This window comes from Protomyctophum parallelum (genome assembly GCF_964188405.1).
Source record: "Protomyctophum parallelum genome assembly, chromosome: 18".
In the NCBI taxonomy this organism is placed as follows: Eukaryota; Metazoa; Chordata; class Actinopteri; order Myctophiformes; family Myctophidae; genus Protomyctophum; species Protomyctophum parallelum.
In genome coordinates, this window is record NC_139716.1 from 19,382,543 (window position 1) to 19,403,318 (window position 20,776).

Consider the following 20,776-nt stretch of genomic DNA (forward strand, 5'->3'; position numbering starts at 1 on the left):
GGATCACTAAGCCAGCCGTCCGGGCCTAAGCCCTATTTTAAGTGTGTGTCTTTTAAGAATGTGAATTGAAGAAAATAAGTCACAAAGCATGTGCTTTGCAGAAGACGCTGAATATCAATGCTGGGTCCGAAAATATTAGTTTTTGTTTTGTTTTAAATTTTATCCCACAATTTTCTAACCTATTTTTCACCCCTGTGTCAATTATCTAATGTGATCCTGGGCTCTACACACCCTCCGCCAACCTGGGGAGAGCAACGGACTTGAACTCATGCTTCCTTCATGCATGAGTGTCCAAGTTGCCCCTTTACACCTCACAGGGGGGAGTTTCCCTGGTTGGACGTAGCGCGTGGAAGTTATTCCAACCAGTTCCTTTCCCCTCCATCAGGCGCCCCGGCTGGCCAGGGGGAGGAAGTTTAGAGACCAGGATTACTGCATGTTTTTTGTGAGGGTACCTACCCTAGGGGACACAGGGAGAACATGCAAACTCCACACAGAAAGGCCCTTTTAGGGGGCACGGTGGCACAGTAGTGCTGTCGCCTCACAGCTAGAAGGTCCTGGGTTCGATTTCCGCTCGGGACGCTGTGGGTGCTGGCGACGTGTTTCCTCCTCCACGTCATCAGTGCCCATACCCGAAGGCTGGGTTGGCGAAAGGGCCTTTCTGTGTGGAGTTTGCATGTTCTCCCCGTGTCCCCTAGGGCAGATACCCTCACAAAAAACATGCAGTAATCCTGGTCACTAAACTGCCTCCCCCTGGCCAGCCGGGGCGCCTGATGGAGGGGAAAGGAACTGGTTGGAATAATGTGTTCCTTCCACGCGCTACGTCCAACCAGGGAAACTCCCCCCTGTCAGGTGTATAGGAGCAACTTGGACACTCAGGCATGAAGGAAGCATGAGTTCAAGTCCGTTGCTCTCCCCTTGTCCCCCATATATGGGGACTAGGTTGGTGGAGGGTGTGTAGAGCCCAGGATCACATTAGATGATTGACACAGGGGTGAAAAATGGGTTACAAAATTGTGGGATAATAAATATTAAAAAAAAAATAAAGGCCCTTTTGCCAACCCCGCCTCAGGTATGGTCACTGATGACACAGAGGAGAGAACACGCCGCCAGCACCCACAGGATCCCCAGCGGGAATCGAACCCAGGACCTTCCAGCTGTGGGGCGACAGCACTACCGATTGTGCCCCCCAAGTCCGAAAATATTTGTGATGTCACTTTTATTTCAGAGCTTCGTCAGCACAGCATAGCAAAGACAAAAGAACTCACTCAGTCTTTCTTCCTCCCCACAGCCATCTTTACTTATGCAACATATCAAACGCACACTGTTCTCTGTCAGGTATACTAAAATATTAATATAGGAAGAAGTATGGCATTCTGTCTCCATCCTGCACATGAGAACAGGATTGCACTTTCGATGTGGGCACACTACGTTCTGTGTTCATAAAAACATAAAATCTGACCTCAATTTTGAAACTTCATCCTACAATGATGCGTGTGTGTGTGTGTGACTGTGTGTGTGTGTGTGTGTGTGTGTGTGTGTGTGTGTGTGTGTGTGACGTGTGTGTGTGTGTGTGTGTGTGTGTGTGTGTGAGTGTGTGTGCGTGCGTGTGTCTAAGAGGTGGAACTGAAAAGGCACGGGTTATTTAAAGATTGACACACACACACACACACACACACTCTCCAGATGGCAAAGAAATACAATAATTGGTTGGTAAGGGACAGCTGGAAATGTGTAATATAATTCTCCTCGAGGAGATTGCGGGAGTGGTGGCTGATTCAATTTGTGTTAAGACTTTCTCCAGAAAAAAACAACACTCACACTCATTTCATAAACTAATTTACGCCATTGTGCTGAGGGTCAAGGCACACGTTATGCAAGACTCACCTACACAGTACACACATACCGCAGATGCACAACACAAACCCACACAAACACACACACACACACACACACACCTACCTTTGTATAATAAGTGCACATTATGATTACCATCTAAACCACTTTAGCCTATTTAAGCACTAATAATGAACAGATGTGTTCACATACTGACGTGCACTGCATAAATGCATGTGTACATACACACACGTACGAATCATCGGAATAAATAGCAGCGATAGTGATCAGTTAAAGTGAATTTGACCACAGACGCCCGAAACTATTCTGTTTGACCGAGGTCAGTTGAGTAGGCTGTATATTAGGAATCCATTTGAGAAATATTGCTCAGATTGAATATACTGACAAAAAAGGTTTTTTTTAAAACACGTATTATTTAAAGTTTATATGATTTACATAAATGTTGTGGGTTTAGACACCCCCCTGAGAAAGCGAGAGACAGACACACACACACACACACACACACACACATACTTGGGTTCACCACAAGCTGTAGCTTGCCAAAGAGCATCCCTACAATTACAGGATTTTATGTTTTGAAAACTGCTCTAAAAGGTCCACAGAGGCAGGTTGATTAAATGGCTCTAAACTGTGCTGTCTTTATGGTGATAGATGGATCAATGAACATATTTTCCATTGGGAAACGTACACCCATTCTCTCCCTCTGACTCCATTCTACTACTAAGAAGGCCGACTTCAACATTCTCAGCAAAAATCTATTTTTAAAACATCTCCCCATTCATTTGGGGATTAAGTGAGACACCATTTGAAAACAGAAATGGTTTGAAGGCACACAGAGGCGAGGAAGGATTTGCTCTTGCTTGACGTGAATGTGCAACAAAAGCGGGAGAACAGAGGAGGGCGGACATATTTCAGCGTGGCGTTCCCATGCACCTCCATGTATAACCATGCGCCAACTGGACAGAAGTCAGACGTGTGTGGAGTTTGGAGCTTTAACACTGGAACACTTTCAGGAGTCAGTCCACTAGTCCTATATACTCCTGGCATGGCCCTGCTGAGGCCCGCCAGCCCAACGCGGCACAAATACCCGAACAAAAGGATCATTTATTGGAGGAGGAAAGAGGGGGAGGAGGAATGGAGGGTTGAAAGGACAGGGAGGGGGGGGGGGGGGCACACTGTACAGAGGCATTTGAGGGCTGTGTGAGTGTATACTGGCCCCATCTCAACATTCACAGCCAACGTGTAACATTCTCCCCCACGCTACCTCACTCACACACACGTACCCGTGCTAGCAGGCACCGCCAGCGTGCATATGGTCCCATGGCAGTGGCCAGCTAAAAGTATGTTTCTATTTAAATCACGTGCACAGTAGATGCCGCCTTAATGGTAGCAACACAGGCCACATTTCCCCTATAAAACCAGTGGAACAACCTATAGAAGCTCACTGATGATGCATTTCCATTTGCGGAATCTATGAAAAGCCTTACCGTGGAGCACAGCTCTGCTGCACTTCACCAAGTTCACCACAACATCCCATGATGGATTTAATGATGAATGTGTATAACATTACCTACAATTCAACTGTGGAGGCATGCTATGAAACACTTGCCGCAAAAAAAAACCTTTGGACTTTACTTAGCTCAAGCTACAGCACAGACCATAAGGACTTTGGCGGTGGTTAGCGAACTTTGTTACATAAACAAGCTGCATTCTTTATCACGAGAGCTTCACAGTGGATGCACGAGATAAGTGAGGCCACTCAGCATTTTACTACTGTATATAAATCTTCACCTCCACTTAAACGCCGGTCTCTCTATCTACTAAAACTGTAGGCGTCAGTTTCTTAATGAGCCAATTTAGCACAAACAGTGACTCACACAGAATGTTTGTTGTATATGAGGAAATATCTACCTCGGTTCACGCAAAGCTGTTCTCATTATCCTCACTTGATAAAGTACCGTATAGTGTGTGTATTTCTAACCCTTGGGCAAGCTCTGTCTTTTTATCATAAAGAACCCAGATATGTGCACACTTACAGCAATATTTAACACAAACATGAATTGTTTGCATGCTTATCAAATCACAAAACACACAGTTGAATATCTAACTCCACAAGGTCACACGTGCTTTTTTTTATAACTAAACACAGCTCCAGGGAGGATAATTTGCTTATGTATTTTGAAAGCAGTCAACCCTTATCTCATACTGGGGATTGTGCAGACAGTAGTGCAGATCAGATCGGTGTCTACATGATAATCCGGCGCCAGGAGGGTTTGAATAAACCCATAGACGGAAACGGTTGCTTGGATCGATTGGATTATAGGAAGGACTACTGGGGGTCATTCATATGAGTGCTCAGGCATGACTGGAAAGATGTGAGGGGAATTACTTAAAAAAAGCAACGTCTTACCTGTGCCCTCCTTGTTTCCATTCTGATGTGTCCGCAGCTCTTCTGATTTGTAGAAGTCGATGCTGGCATACATGTTGAGGCTAGAGGCAGCACTGCCACTGCCCCCTACACCCGCTGCCCCAACCCCGGAACCCCCACCTAACATGGAAGAGAAAAGGCGAGAGGGTCCTGCTTGGCCACCACCCGGGGGTCCATCTAGGGCTAGGCCCAAATGTGGGCTCTCTTTGTTGGCCAAGTCCAAGTCTATATAGTTGAGACCTTGCTCCATGGATGACGCCTGGGCAGGGGGTATGGGCTGCTGCCCGGGAAGGAGGAACTGGGAGGGTGGCTCCGTCACAGTGCCGTTGCCCCACAGCATGCCTTCGAAGCCCAGTCGGCGGGCCACCGCTTGAGCGTGGTCTGGGAAGAGGGAGGCGGTGGAGGTAGAGGAGGAGGATGAGGAGGACGACGAGGATGAGGTGGCAGTGGAGGTGGGAAGGGAGGGAGAGGCCAGGAACGTTTCTGAGCAGTGTCGTCTGCGTCCCTGGGGGTCAGCCCGAATGACCTTAGGCCCATGGTCTGGGTTGGGCCCCGGTTTGCCGAGGGGAAAGTCTAGACTCAGCACAGGAACAGCGGGGTCCGCCCTGGTGGGGGACGGGGCTTTAGGGGAGATGCTGGATGAGGAGGACCTGGGCAGGATGCTGTTGTTACTGTTCAGACTGAAAGCCATCTCTGTGTAGTCACCGCAGGACATCGGCGACTGAGACTCACTCACCGGCGGGACTCGATGCGTGGGATGCGTCTCCCTGGCCTTCCTAACCACAGTCTCGGGCAGCTCCACTCTCTCCTCGCGAGGGCCAGTCGCGCACTCATCACGGGCCACGGGTGTGTGGGCAGAGGCGGGCGGGGTGGGAGGGGTGGGAAAGGACGGGAAGCCGAGTGGCGTGAGAGAAAGAGGCGAGGGTGACGGAGAGGGTCCGAGGTCCATGTTGACATACTCTGAGGCCGCAGGAGGGGTTATGGGGGCAGAGGGGCTACGGGAAAGGGGGAGGAAACCCCCCAGGCAGGACGTGGGCCTATGCTGGGGCCGCTGGTGGCTGGTGGCACCATGGGGCAGCGACATGCTGGTGGAGCCATGTGGCAGCGACATGCCATGTCTGAGTCCCCTGCCACGAGCTCCTCCAACCTGGCCACACTTCTCCCCCTTGAACTCGATGCTGACGTACTCCCCAGGGCTTTTGGGTTCCGGAGGGAGAGGGTTCTCCCGCACCCTGGGTAGGGTGTTGGCCTTGGACACATCCACAAACAGGCTCACCGGTCTGTTCCTGGCGCCGCCGCCTCCCTGCTTCAACGCGGTGCCGGAAGAGCCCCGTCGCTGCTGGATCGTGCCGCCATCTTTGGCCTGAGGCCCCGCGGATGCAGTCCCAGCAGCCGTCCGGTCCTCGCTCTCCCCGAGGCTCTCGTTGCTGGCAGAGCTGGACGAGTACGAGGAGGAGAGGGACAAATGGCGACCCACCACTGAAGTGCCCGCGACGGCCTGCTCCTGATGACCCCCGACTGACCTCCCTCCTCCACTCATTCCCCGACTCCCGCCGCCCAGGTTTGGCCTTCTGCCCCGGCCGGGCCCCTCTTCAAAGTGTCCCGTGGAGGAGGGAGTGTGTTTGTAGGAGCGGGGCAGGGAATAGTACGAGTACACCATCTTGGGGGCGTGCTGCTGGGCGAGGAGGTCTGACTGGCTTGGGTATTCAGGGGGCGGGGGGCTGCCACTGGCCGAGCGAGCGCTGATTGGCGACATGTTCATGTAGTCGCTGCCTGCCCTGCTGTCTGCGCTGCTACCGCCCATCCAGACCCCTCCAGAGAGGCCTCCTCGCTGGTCTGGGGAACAGCTGCTGTTAGGGGACATCATCATGTAGCCGTCGGAGGCCAGCGGGGGGCGGATCTGCTGAGGTGGGGACACGCTGTTGTTGGGCGTCATGGCCATGTAGTCGTCAGCAGGTTTGGATTCCGAGTCGGGGACGGAGACGGCCAGTGATTGAGAGAGGGAGTCCGGTGGCTGGGTGACGCCTCCGGGCAGCATGGACATGTAGCCGTTATCCACCCCCATGTCGATGACGCCGACACCTCCTCCTCCTCCTCCTCCATTGGCAACCGCTTCACCTTTAAACTCCCCTGCCACGTCCAGGTAACCGCCTCCCACCGACCCGGCACCCATGCTCGAGTCCCTCCGAGTTAAGGAGGAGGTGTTAGAGGCGAAAGACTCGCGGCTCGTGCTCCGTGACATCACAGCATAGTCGGTCGAGTCCTCATCCGCCGGCTCCTCACCTCTCCGCGGCCGCGGGGCCAGCCGCTCCAGGGCCATCGGAGGCAGGGAGGCCCGTTTGCTCAGCAGCCTGCGCTCAGCCTCACATTCGCGGCTAGATGACCGGCGCAGCACCCGCCTGTTCTGTGACTGGGAGTTGGCGGGGGCAGGAAGAGTGCTCGATGCAGCACTTCCTTCACTACCAGCACCGCGCTGGCTCATCAAGATATAGTTGGCTCCCTCCTCGCCAATGGACTCGCTGCCCGCACTGCCCACAGAGCCCAAGGGCAGACTAGGGGAGGGGAGGAGCGAGTGCTCCCCAGGGCTAGAGCAGTACTCATCAGAGGAGCCATAGTCACTGGGCGAGCCTGAGACGGAGGCCCGGTGGGGTACACGACTGTAGGAGCCAGAGCCATTTCCAGGTGCAGCAGCAGAAGCCCCACCAACACCTCCAAATTCAGAGCCGTGGCCAGAGCTGGAGGAGAGGCTGGGTGCCGGCGAGGGCGTAGGGGTGGAAATGGAGCGCATCAGTCCCATGGGGGTCTTGGCAGCTGGGGTCGTGGCCGAGCGGGCCGACTTTGACCTGAGGATGGGCGTGCTGGAGCAGGAGCCGTTGGTGGTGGGACTGGAGCCTGGCCCCGGCAGTGGCGTCGTTCCTGCGGCCCCTTCTTCTCCCTTCCCACAGTCGCTGGCAGTGCGAGACCTCGGGAAGCTGCTGTGCCTGGGGGTGGGCGAGGCGTTGGCACTGTTGCCCCCTCCTCCCCCCCCACTGCTGGCCCCTCCTCCAGGGGGCTCGGTGCGGGACCGGCGGGTGAAGCCGACCTGGCTGGGTGGCGGGTTCGGGTGGTGGCGGCGGGATGGAACGCTGATGGGGTTGGAGGCGGTGGCGCCGCCTCCGGGGCCCGAGTTGGACTGTGATTTGCTGCGCTGGCGGAACTCCTCGCTCAGGGCCTTCATCGCTTCCAGCAGGGTCTCGTGCATGTTCTGGGCCACCACTGAATCATCCACCTTCAAGATGACATAAAGAACACTTAAACTCCAATTCATGATTGGGACTAATGCATGGGCTATTATGCAGACAGAATAACTCTTCCTACTTCCGGGGCCCTATTTCAAGGACCCCTATAACTCTGAGAGTGTACACATTTGTTAGTTACACAGCCGTAGGGGGCCATTTGGAACTCACTCAAGGACACTTTGAGACCCACTGGTGTAGCAGTGTTTCCAGCGAGCCAAGTAGCTAGCATGCACGACAGCTTTCTACAGCATTCTTTTTCTTGTCACGGATCCCCAAATTGACTTTCATTAGGCCGTGGACACTCATTTGAAATGTCCTATTAGTGTCCTAATAGGTGCTAATATGAAAAGATGTTTGAGATTAAAATTAATTTAATTGTCTAAATGCCGCAATTGTACATGAGAAAACATATTCATGTTCATGCTGGTGATATTGAAACAGAGTAGTCATTTGAATAGTAGTGAATTGAATTAAAATGAAATTGGATTAAATTAAAACACATGATCCCTTAGTGTCCCTATTCTAGGTCAAACAGTCGACAAAAATAGCCGCTCATCAGCAAGCTCAAAATGTCTCGCAACACAACGCCTTGAAGTCAGGGGATATGAATCAAATCTGGGAATACATTTCTTACCAAGAATGTTCTTCCCCAATGTGTTTGTAAAGGTATCTACTAACATATCCCACATTGGTTTCTATTCAACTACCCTAGGGGAATTGTTGACAACTGCTGAAAGTTGAGGTACCATACAACCATTAAAAGGCAAACTGTTCTAAATTCCATTATGCTTTAAGTAGCATGTGACGTGTCAAACTATTCTGAACCCATTCCAAGCATTAGTTTTGCACGAAAAACACTCCTTGGGCAAAGAATGGCCATAGTCGTCATCACAAATGTGATGAAGTCAGCACATTTGGGCATATTTGGGCAAGTGGCTATGGCCAACCTAGGCGTCAAACTAGGGTGTTTTCATGATTCTGAATCCATTCCAAGCATTAGTTTTGCACAAAAAACACAAGGTTTGACCATAAACCTCCTAGTTTGGCCATAGCCACTTGCCCAAATATGCCCAAATGTGTTGACCTCATCACATTTGTGTTGGCCGTTTTTAGCCCAAGGAATGTTTTTCGTGCAAAACTAATGCTTGGAATGGATTCAGAATCATGAAAACACCCTAGTTTGACACGTCACATGCTGTCTTAAAGCATAATGAAATTTAGAACATTTTGCCTTATAATGGTTGTATGGTACCCCAAGTCCAAGCTGCTTCTTTTCAACTGACAGGGGGGAGTTTTGGCTGGACGTAGCACGTTGAACGGTGGAAGGAACACGTTATTCCAATTCCAACCAGTTTGTGACTGAGAATTTGAATCCATGCATTGAACTCTCCATCGATCCTCACCTGCATCCAGAACTCTCCGGGGCCCGTCACGGCCGAGCGGCCCACCTCCACGAAGAAGAAGTTCTCAGAGTGGCCGCAGCGGCGCACGTTCATCAGCTGTAGCACCACGGCGGCGGCGTCCGAGTTGAGCTTGACAAAGTTGACCGTCTTGTCGGTGAGGCAGAGGCGGTAGACGCCCACCAGGTTCTTGGCCTGGCCCAGACCCTTGGGCCACACCTTCACCTGCCACACCTCCTTGAAGGCCGGCCCCGGGTTGGGCACGCCGTAATCCCCCGCCACCACTCCGCCGTTGTCGGTCGGCGTCTTGCCTGGATGGAGGTGAGAGAAATGTGGGGATTAATAGGATGTTTGAGAGGACGGAGAAGGGATGTGGGTGGGGGCAGGTGGGAAGGAAAAGAGGAAAATGATAGAGCTTCTTTTTTTTTGGAGGGACATAAACCACCTTGACAACCAAAAATGACCTTCATGTATTCTGTGACCGACAAGGAATGCCAGGTGAGAGCACCCCTATTTACCAGTTCAAAAGACAGCTGGAAGCCTCTATTATGCCATTGAGCTTTTGACTGATTTTGGTTAACTAGTGTAATGTATGCTTCATGCTGAGCATGCAGCAACTTGCGAGAACAGCTCGCTCCACCTGCATGTTTCAACTCAGGGTCTCTCACTGACACACAGGCATGCTGACACAGATGCACACACACACTCAACACACACGCAAACATACATGCATGCCCCCCCCCCCCCCCACACACACACACACACACACCCCCACAACCCCCCCCCCCCTGGTATGGAAAGTGTAACTGTTGACGACTGAAACCCTGCAAACTGCAGACTATGAAAGAAATTTAGAGCTGATATTCAGAGAAACTAAAAAGTTAACCATCTTGTTTGGTTGCTTAAAAGCGAAACCCCACCCAAGAAACACTACCACATATATATTTAAATATTTTGGAGACATTTCTACTTCTGCAGTCTGCACATCACAGCAAATCACACCCAAAACTAAAAACCAAAGATTGTATACTACAATTATAACCACTTTTTTATCATACCCTTTTCTGGGCATTAAGTGAACACAAGATTGGCTATTTCCGGTGACTCGATCTGTTGAACAGTGAAAAATGGAGGGGCAAATAGTAAAGTACAAAGTATAGGGTTTAAGTGATATCCTTTGGCCTGCTGCAGTGACACTAAATGGGAGACAGACTTTAAAGTAATTTAAAAATCGTTAATTCATAACAGGAAATTAGCTATATAAACTGAGAACTAAGCAAGCGAGCAGGAATAATGTCTTGATTTATAACCCATTACGCTCCAGGGTGTATACGCATAGTTTTGAGAGATTGAGTTTAGATCTCTTGACTGAACAATTGACGCAGCAATCCTGTGGTAGACCCGCTAGACCGTACAGTGCATTGGTTTGCTTTAAGGCACCACCCAAAACGAAACTGCTGCAGTTCAGTTCACACATCGCCCTTTTCTCCCATGTAGTTCCAACTTTTTTCTGCACTGTAAAATTGCCAAGTTCACTTGTTCTGAACATGAGAACTGTCAATCCATGACAGAATCCATCAACTCTCAAGAGAGGTGGGTCCGCCTGTTCTCACGGGAACGCTGAATTTGTTCTTTTCTGCACCTGTTTTCATAACCCTGTTGATAGGGCGAGGGACAATAATGGATATAGTACTTTTCGACAAGTATATTACGTGACCAGCAGGGCTATAATAATTATGTGCAACATTATAGATATTTTCACCAATTCTCCATCACATTTCAACAGTGACTGCCGTATTCCGACAAACGTGCATCTACACCATACATGGGCCACATGCGGCCCCCACCTTCACTTCAAGGTTTTTTTTAATGTCCAATGTGTTTGTATTTAGTTCATAAAGTTAACATAACTAGGCCTATAATTAAAGGCATTTTAAATTCAATAACAATAACATTTCAGGATTCCAATTCAAAAATAGCAAAAAGTAATAATTAAGCTTTTCAATTCAGATAATAGCAAAAATAGACGATCTACAAGCTCAAAACACATCACAATGAGTTTGTACATAGTCTATTTTTTTGCTACGACAGTAACATGCAATGATGGCCCTCTGGAGTGAGTGTGGAACTATAGTGACCCTCTCAATTGTCAAAATGTGCCCACCCCTGCTCTAGTCTACACAGTAAGTATGGTCTGTGTGTGTTCCTCTATTTCTTGCATGGATCTGCCGTGACTCCTACAATCAGAACCATATGTAAATAAAAAAGCAGACATGACGGACAATGTACTAGGCTGAACTTGGGCTATGATGTAATAACATTTCCATACCCCGTCCCAAAACGTTAAGCCAAGTTGTGGTTGCAACACACACACACACACACACACACACACACACACACACACACACACACACACACACACACACACACACACACACACACACAAGATCAACCATTTCTCGAAAACCCTATTTAGTTCGTTGACCAGTGTCCCCTGGGGACTATACGCTTTTCCCTATACACAAATCTCTTTTTCCTAAAACTGCCAATCTACAAGCTTATAATGCACAAGTTACTTTAGTTACAAATCCGTATTGCCCTAAAAAAATAAATTATATAGATGCACTTTACACCTTTGTACTTACTATGTATGTATATATGTTTTTAAATGCTTTGTTTCCTAATGTAAGGTACTGTTGACTTGTTTTGTTTTATGTTTTTGTGTGGGACTGCGGATGAAAATTAGAATTTTTGCTAAATCCGACATATGATATGATATATTTACATTGTATTTAATGTAAATATATGTCCATTAATACTGTATGCATTGGCCTGGGCCGTGGCTCAGTGGTCCAGTCAGTAATCCAGTCTGGCAGTGCGCCGCAGGCTCGACTCCCGATCCCGGCAGCCTTTACTGCATACCCCCCCCCCCCCCCCCCCCCATCTCTCTCCCCATTTCCTGTCCGCCTACTGTCTGTCCCTCCTCTATAAAAAATATAAAATGAAGGCGAAAGCCAAAAAAAAAATACTGTATGCATTGTCCCGTCTAAATAAACAAATAAAGTAAAGTACACGTTGAGCCTGTGGCCATGGTATAACGGGACAATTTTATGAGGAAAAATATCTTCTGTTGAACAAGCCAATAAAAACATCCAGATTACGGTATATGCAAAGTTAATCTTTCATCCAACCGCTGCTTACCATTTAAATGATCGTAGTAAATCATATGTCATCAGGAACCGAGTCTGTCACACTGCACCCTGTTCCCTTTCCTCTCGAAGGGCTCATTAACAAGCCTACCCCGGCTTGAAGAATGCATGAGTGTGTTGTTTACTGCGAGCACGGCATATCCTTAAAAGCCAGCCATGCTTTGGCGAACCTCTTGAACTCCACGTGCATGTCGTCGTCCCCCCCCCCCCCACACACACACACACACACACACACTGCCTTTGATCTTTTGGGCTTGCACAGATGTGCCACACTGACCCTACATCTCTCAAAAGCGCTGGAGACCTACAAGAAGCTTCCAGTCGTCGTAAAACTGCCAGAGGACAAACTGATCTCACCTCAACAACACCGTAGAGTAGAGTAGAAGCTTTTCAAGGATTATATAAGACTGCGTTTGATATTGCTGAGGGGGTAAATATGAATTATAGATTGCCACTGGCAGTTTTCCTTTTATAGGTCCTTCATGGTAGCACATGCAAGAAAGATTAATTTTTTTTTGCCTTTTAGCCATGCGCACAAAGCCTTTTCATCCGGTTATCGACTATGCACCAAGCATGCCAGCATCATGCTGGCCCATAAACATAAACATGAGTAGTGACACCATAATTTATGACTATCTTGGCGGCAGATGAAGCCGAAGACAAAGCAGGATGCTGCTGATAAGAGCAAAAACACACCTGGGAAGGCTAATGGATCGTTTATGATGACTTGGTTAAATAGGGGCAGAACAATGGAATGGGGGTGCCTGGAGGCTCAGCCAGCCAGTCAGTGCACACTGCACAGATCAAATGCTTCTTGTGATCACGAGGACCCGGTACGAATTGGACTCAGTCTTCTCTGCCCTTGGGTTTCCTGTCCCGTTACACTGACCTATCCGGAATAAAAGCATAGAAATGGCTAAACTAAATCTTTAAAAAGAATAGGGGCAGAGAACAACCTCAGCCCTTCAGGGGGACATTACTGTAACCTTCGGGGGGAATTTACAGAGACTGTTCAGGGGCTTATGTGCAGCACCAGTGTATTTAAATTCAGAATCACACTACGAGTTTTGTAGCGAGGCCGAAAACAAGTCACACTGCTTTTATTCATGCTTGGATTGTTGACCTGCCCTTCGCCGTAACCACACATGAAGCCACAGTAGCTTCCAGTTTTACATGTGGACTGATGAACGGCCAGCGGGCTACTCAACACTGCCGTCTATTCATTCCGTTTTATATTTGCTGCGCTCGGACTGCCTCCCCGGAGACGAATATTATGCGCTAAGCTAACCCCATTTCTTTCTTTCTATGGCTGGATATAAAATTTGAGTAGGGGCTGAGCCGCTGGCTTTGAGGCAGTGTAGCGCTTTCCTGGTCACTGTTAAAAGTGTGTCATGTCTGCCTATGTACAGTATGTAGCCTACTGTACGTACTGTGTGTGTGTGTGTGTGTGTGTGTGTGTGTGTGTGTGTGTGTGTGTGTGTCTCTGTCTGTCTGCCTGTCTGGGGTGCAGTATAGGGGGTGATAATACGCCCCAGGGCAACAACTGCCTGCCCCACTGACTACTATTGTCACACATTATGTCCTGGAGAAGTAAATGCAGAGCGTAGACAGTATAACCTCATTCTCAGCAAGGACACGGGGTATGAAGCACAGCTAGGGCTGGGAGATATAGACAAAATCCAATATCATGATATTGTTTTAGCAAATACCTCAATATTGATATTGTGATGATATCGAGGGGATTGGGGTGATGTGGGGACTAATGGTGCTTTCACAAAATACAAAGATTTTGTTTTTTACAGTCCATAAATTTAGAAACCGATATTACTTTACTTACTGTAATGAATGTTAAAAATCACACCCATGTGAAGTGAGGGGCGCTCTTATCATCATACATCATCTCATTCTGGCCAATCACAATTTGCGCCCTCACTTTTGTCTTCAATGTTTGTGTTTACACAAACCCTCAAAGCTGGACTAGTGGATTTATCCTGGAAGAAAACAAGGAAAATACAACACTTCGGATTCAAAACCTCACACTCACACAAGGAGCATATGGTCTGTGCACTAACAGGCTGAGCCACCAGCAGGAACCCCAAATTCCACAATTTAGTTAGCTAATGCAGTCCGTAAATCAAGAAAAGCCACTCTGGCAATGAAATGGCTGGTTCTCACTTAGGTTCTGTTTCAAGTGACCTCATAGCCCTAGCATGCCACACTGCTCTATAATACCCCCTCAACAGCAGAGAATCGGCTGGACTTCTGAGGCCCACAATCCATTATTTACCCCCATCTATGCTATAGTAGCCCCTATACTGTCCCTACTACCAAACAGAGTCACCAGTGTGGAGAGATATGGGGCAGCTGTACTGTGTGTGTGTGTGTGTGTGTGTGTGTGTGTGTGTGTGTGTGTGTGTGTGTGTGTGTGTGTGTGTGTGTGTGTGTGTGTGTGTGTGTGTGTGTGTGTGAGTGAGTCACCCAGCGCCAACAAACCCCTGTAAGCTTACCCTACACAAAGACATCCTTCTTGCCAACTGGACCGACTTTCATTGTCTGTTTTTTCTGTTCTCCATCTATCTATCTATCCGCTCATCTCTTCCCTCAAGCCGTTTGAGACCTCTGTAACAGAAACATCTCTTCCACAACATGTCGCCCTAAGTTCCGAACATCACATCCAAGAATACGCCTACGGTTAATTTCACATGTGTTTTCTGTTATCCAGAAGTGCACGCATGCACTAACAACTTATCAATGACCTGTCCAGTTTTGGTTGTCTCTCTCTAGAGGAAACACTAGGAAGTAGCTGTGACCCTCACAGGTCCATTTTTACACTCTCAAGAAGAGTTAAGGGTCAACTCTTTTAGACTCTCAAAACACTCCCGATTTTACTGTGTGGTCTCGCCAAAGAGAAGATTAGCTAGACAGCTGGTGACCATGACCATCTTGAAACAAGCCCAGACGTAGGACAAATACTGACCCCGGTCTTAACATTTAACTGTCGTCTCATTTCGTTGATATTGTTATGCTTGTCATCAGGGAATAGGCTCCAGCCTATACTTGCATCCAGAGTGGCCACTGGCAGGCAGCCTTACAGTAAAGGACAATAAATCCCACTTAAATTGTTATGAACCTCCTGACCGCAACCATGGAAGGGAATGAATGGATCACGGTTAATGGCCTGGTTGATACCAACAAATTGCAATCAATATGATGGACTATAAAAGGTTACTGTGCATTAAAAGCCTGCTGCTCCAACGTGTTCAACATATGGGCGCTCATTGACTTAATGATAGTGTTTCCCCTAGCCTTGCTTTCCTGTCAGTCAAAAACAAGCACTTTATTGAATGTCTCCTTCAGCCGGTGATCTGTGGACCCTGCACATTACACAGAAGTGCAACAGTTGATTTATTTACGTATTTGTCGTATATGTCCAAGGTGGAGTCGATGTACTTCTCCTATGGGCTGGCCCTGTCAAAACCTGGCTGGTTTAATCACGTCAAATGAAATTACAGGGCGTTAACGTGTGCAAACTATTTATGCCATGGAAGTGACCCTGCAGTGTAAACCAAAGGTAGAGGAGTGAGCTTGATCCACTCACTGCCTGGGATTTAGTGGCTGAAATAGCACTCAGCTAGGCTAGCTCTGGTTCAGAAGCTTAAAACAATAATAACAGACATTGATATCATATCACAGTGCATAGTGGTGTGCCGTGAACCCGCTTAACGAGAACGTATAAGAAAAGGACAGATCAGATTGCTGAAAAGCCTCACTCCTCATTAAGCCACAACATCTGGCCTCATGGTGACGAAAGTGCTCACTGCTGCTTTTAGCCCCTCTCTCTGACTAGTAACTACCCCCAGTACACAGCCTCTCTGCCCCCGCCAGAGGCCAACCCCGAGACAATAATTACTGCCTAATTAGGGAGATGATCAGTGCTTAAGCAGGGTTTAACGTTTAATCGCCTGGCTCGCCGGCCCACCGGTGAGATCCAGATCTGACTGGCTGGCTAGAACAGATGAGCCAAATGACACTGTCTGTGCCTGGTACAAAAATACTTATTGTACCGCAGACAGGTACCAGCTGCGTGCCTGGGCAAGGTCCTTCCGGGTCTGATATACAGTTTTGCTGGCAACACATCAGCAGGAAAGATAGAAAGCCAAAGCAGTGTCAGAAATATCACCAACCAGCATACACACAGATTATTTTTAGAGTTTCACTTTTACATCTGCAGCAGTACATCGATCCATCTCTTGCACAGTAACATTTTACTCTGAGACTCTGTGTCTCTGGGTGGATTTGAGTGAGTTCTATCCAATCCATTTGATTTATAAAGCACATTTAAAACGACAGCGTTGAACTGTACTGTACACTCAGTAACAGAAAATATATACTAAAATACTCAGAGCTAAATAATGCAACAGGGGGTAGAAAACACATATAGACACATTGCTATAGTGGAAACTAAGTGCAATCACGTTTTCCAACGTGAATTAAACACAGGCAAGGTTTCAGCCACTGGGTCATGGCTCAGGCTCAGTGGTCCAGGCACCTTGGCTGGTAATCCAGTCTGGCAGTGTGGCGCGGGTTCGACTCCCGATCCCGATCCTTTACTGCATGTCTTCCCCCCCATCTCTCTCCCCATTTCCTGTCAGCCTACTGTCTGTCCCTCCATAAAAAATATAAAATTAAGGCCACAAAAGAAAGCCACAAAAAAAACATTAAAAAAAAAAGACACTCTAACATGGGGTAAGATCATTCCACAGTTCTCACCTGAGTTGGCTTCAGGTTCAGGTTATTTTCACAGTGTGCTCCAAAAGGGTCAACAGTTGTTGAGGTGGCACTTGAGCCATGCAACTGTTTTCCTGGCACCCTGTGACACCGGGCCGAATCTCCGCCGCTTTCGTCTAGGTTAAGCCTTTACACGCTCGGCTGACTCCTAATAGTTGAGTAAACAGCTGCCCTAAAGCTTGATACTGTACTCGCTGCCCAAAAGGGCCTAACTGGACTCAGCTGAATAAATAACTCAGATCCTAATATCGCCCTGCACAGCAGCTGGCTCGTGTTTGTATAATTACTGCTGGCTTGGGGGAGGCTGCGTGATATTGGACAGTTCCTGAACTTCTTAGGCCGCTTTAGGTGAGGTTCCCAGGCCCAAAAGCATGGAGATGCAAAAGTTGCTCGGTTATGGTTTTGCCTGTTATGTGGGTGCAGCAGTTAAACTGCTCGAACTAATCTATTTAATTGATTGTTAAAAATATATATCTTAATGAAATATGTAACCAATTTTCTGAAAATTACTGAAAACTAGTCCATATCCGTCATTCCCACACACCATCCATGCTAATAATGGACTATGTGAAAAGTGAAACATTTACATAGTCCATTATTTAAATAAAAAAATTTGAAATTTGAAATGGGCTTCCCACTAGTTATTTGGTAAATGAGAAGATAATCGATAGTTGCAGCCCTGGCATGGAGATTGGAGACTCAAAAACATCTTGGCTAGAGTTTTTCCCGTTATTTGTGCGTGTAATGTGCACGTGCCTCAGCATGCACCGACACCACTCCACCACAATGCCATCTAAGGAATCTCTCGCTGTGTCAACTCACACCAATTATTCCAAACTATAACCTAAAACTTTAATTCAGTTTCAAGCCGCAGCTTGCCCCTTAAGTAGAGTACTGAATTCACCGCCATCAGAGGCCGTCAGTGTGAACCGCTAGGTATCAGGTTGAGGGAGTGGTCCATATAGGAAACTATGCGTTGCCATGCATCATCTCTTTGCCTGCACCCCCCTCCAGCTTTTCCCCTGTGCCAGGGTGAAGGGCTGGAATTCCTTTGCGTCCCAAACTGTACAAGTGGGGAGGGGTGAGGGGGGGTACTGCTTCATGTTACCCCATAAAACGCCTGCTCACTTCACACACAGGCTGCAGACCTGCAAGTCAGACTCTCACTCAACACTTTGCTTATCTAGCATTATTTGCTTGGGGCCATTAAGAGTCACTGAGAGCTACTTGACTTTTCTCTGTCATTTATAGACTACAATACACAACCTCAGACACAGCCGTCTTCACCGTGCTAACCTACAGGCTGGAATTCTGACAGTGTGCACGTATGCGTTGAGTGGGGACATTCGCCTCAGTTGATGACGTACAATACACCTACAATGTGAAATTGCATAACGGGTCACGACTGCGTATGCTGTATGTGACTGTCCATTTGTGTGTGTGTGTGCACGCACGGGTGCGCACGCACACACGCAAACATGTGTACGACACGTGCATGTCTGTGAAGATCCTGAAAGAAACTGTGCTGGGGCGGTCTCATAACACACTGGCTTTTTGGAACTCTGAGTTAACAGAATAACCAGTCACTTCATCATTGTCAGGACAGATGATTTAAATACCAGCAGCCAGAAACCCAACACTGAACCAATATAAGGAGGCGACAGGCAGCCTTCAGGCCTCACACTGTTACAATGCCCTTCAATAAACACTGCAAACCCAACCTGTAATTTCGAAGACAATTGACGGCAGTGAGTGATGCCGAAGACACTTTTTTTTTTAAAGTTAACTTTTCGACGACAGACGTGGCTGTTTATTTATTTAGCTGGGAGTATTGGTTTATGGCTGGCAACTGCGAAACCCAACCACTCCTTCTCTCAGCCCCTCTGTCTGTCTGTCTGTCCCACTCTGGCAGCTTATGTCCATATCCAGTGTTTCTATGTGCAGCCGGCAGCCGGGTTCTTGTTCTTGAAGCTGAGGTAGAAGGATCAGGCTGAACTTTAAACACAGTAGCTGTTACTCTGACCCATTCCAAAAGTTAATCCAACAGTTTAGCAGCGTCAACTGCCTAATTCGAAACACACAAATATGCACAAGCAGGGTGCATATTGTTTCTAAAAACAACAAGGGGGAAAATGGTAGCAACCTTTTTTAAATGGCGTTTAGAAACTCCAGCGGGGATGAAACTAAATCACCAAAGGAGTAGATTTAAAGTCCAGGAGGGGAAATCCCCACCTCGCCCCTGGCAAATCACACCCTGAATAGTGAATACAGACACACACACACACACACACACACACACACACACACACACACAATATACACATACTGTACATGCAAAGTGCAAACCCACAGGGACAGTTGTATATTGCTGCAGTACAATGGGACAAAGGGATAATAGTTTTAAATGTGTAGTTATAACAAGGTAGGGCTGGCCAATAGATATGAAATCGATGTTGTGATCACAATATCATCTGAGATTTTGGATACCGTAATATTGTGATACATAGGGCACAAGTCCTGCTGTGATTTTCTGAATTCACCAACATTATTATATAGTCATTGTTATGATAATTATTTATCAAAAATCCAATAATGAAACAATATTCTGTTGTCCCCACAATATTGTCACAATGTCGATATTGAGGTATTTGGTCAATGATATGTTGTGATAATCGACTGGACACCCAGCCCTATACTACAAGGTTCCTCAAAACACATTCCCACTTCCCAGCCTACCTCTTTAGATTCTAATGGCTCACTGACTACTAGTATCCCAATTTAAATGTCTTCATTTCTCTTGTGGGCATTACATGCAAACAATGCACCAATGTCAGTGTAAGCCGGCTGCTTATTCACCTCTGTCAACACCATATTTTACTGCTGCCCAACCTCTTATCAGCTCCTTTATGTAACAGAGCGGGTCATGTGTAAGAAGCACCTTGAACCCATATCTTGGTTTGCCTACATTGCGTCATGCGGTCTCTTGTCACCGGACTGGTGTCCCAGCGAGCAGTAAGGGCAGTGAACAGGTGATTTGGAGCTGCTTTGCTCACCACTATTGGCGCTGACAGCTGTGTTTGCACAGCAACTGATAGGTACCATTTGAGAAATCCAGGTCAGGCAATCTTGCGGGTTGAGACACTTTGCATAATGAGCCACTATCTGGCATTGCCATGGCAGCAGACAAGAGACTGTTAAGACATTAGTGGCATTAGACAATAGTGGCATTAGACATTAGTGGCAAGAGCCCGACCGATGCAAGATATTTGGGTCCGATTTGGGAAGATATTTGAAAATTCAAAAATCCAAACTGGAACTTTTAGAAATTGTAACTTATAAGTTACACAAATAACTTTTGGATAGATAAAAAATGTAACACATAAACTGAACTTAATTGTATTTAACTCACTTAAGACCTATTCAGAAAGGTCATTTATAACATGTGGCCTAAAAGAAAAGGTAAAATAAGGGCCAATATATTGGTTTGGCTCTAACTATTAACTACTAGTTAATAAATCAGGTACACTGACAATGAATTGTGACTGAACACAGGTTTGTCCAAATTGGCTGCTTTCACTGTGAGTGACATAACATTCTGTTTCCTTTGGGATCAATGCGTGCATGGATAAATACCACAGAGTCTGCAGAAAATGAGAACATTTCAAACTAAGTAAACAGAACACTGGGTGCGCGTTTGAGCAATGCCCCAGTTGACTTGGGAAACAGTCAGAGAGGGGGAAAACATTGGCCATGCAGGGAGGTGACAAGTAGGTGTCTATATGCACAGTGAAAAACCATGTGTTTGTGCTCTGACTCTGA

General features: G+C 47.4%; 1 protein-coding gene across 1 annotated transcript in view; it reads right to left on the reverse strand.

The window, feature by feature from the left end:
* LOC310875652 (insulin receptor substrate 1-B) overlaps window positions 1-20,776 on the reverse strand; it is a 49,767-nt gene that overhangs the window by 27,136 nt on the left and 1,855 nt on the right. Inside the window, exons 2-3 of the mRNA XM_083788944.1 lie at window positions 8,964-9,271; window positions 4,265-7,550 (exon numbers count right to left, since the gene is read on the reverse strand). Coding sequence (XP_083645070.1) covers window positions 4,265-7,550; window positions 8,964-9,271 — 3,594 coding nt within the window. The remainder of the gene's footprint in view (window positions 1-4,264; window positions 7,551-8,963; window positions 9,272-20,776) is intronic.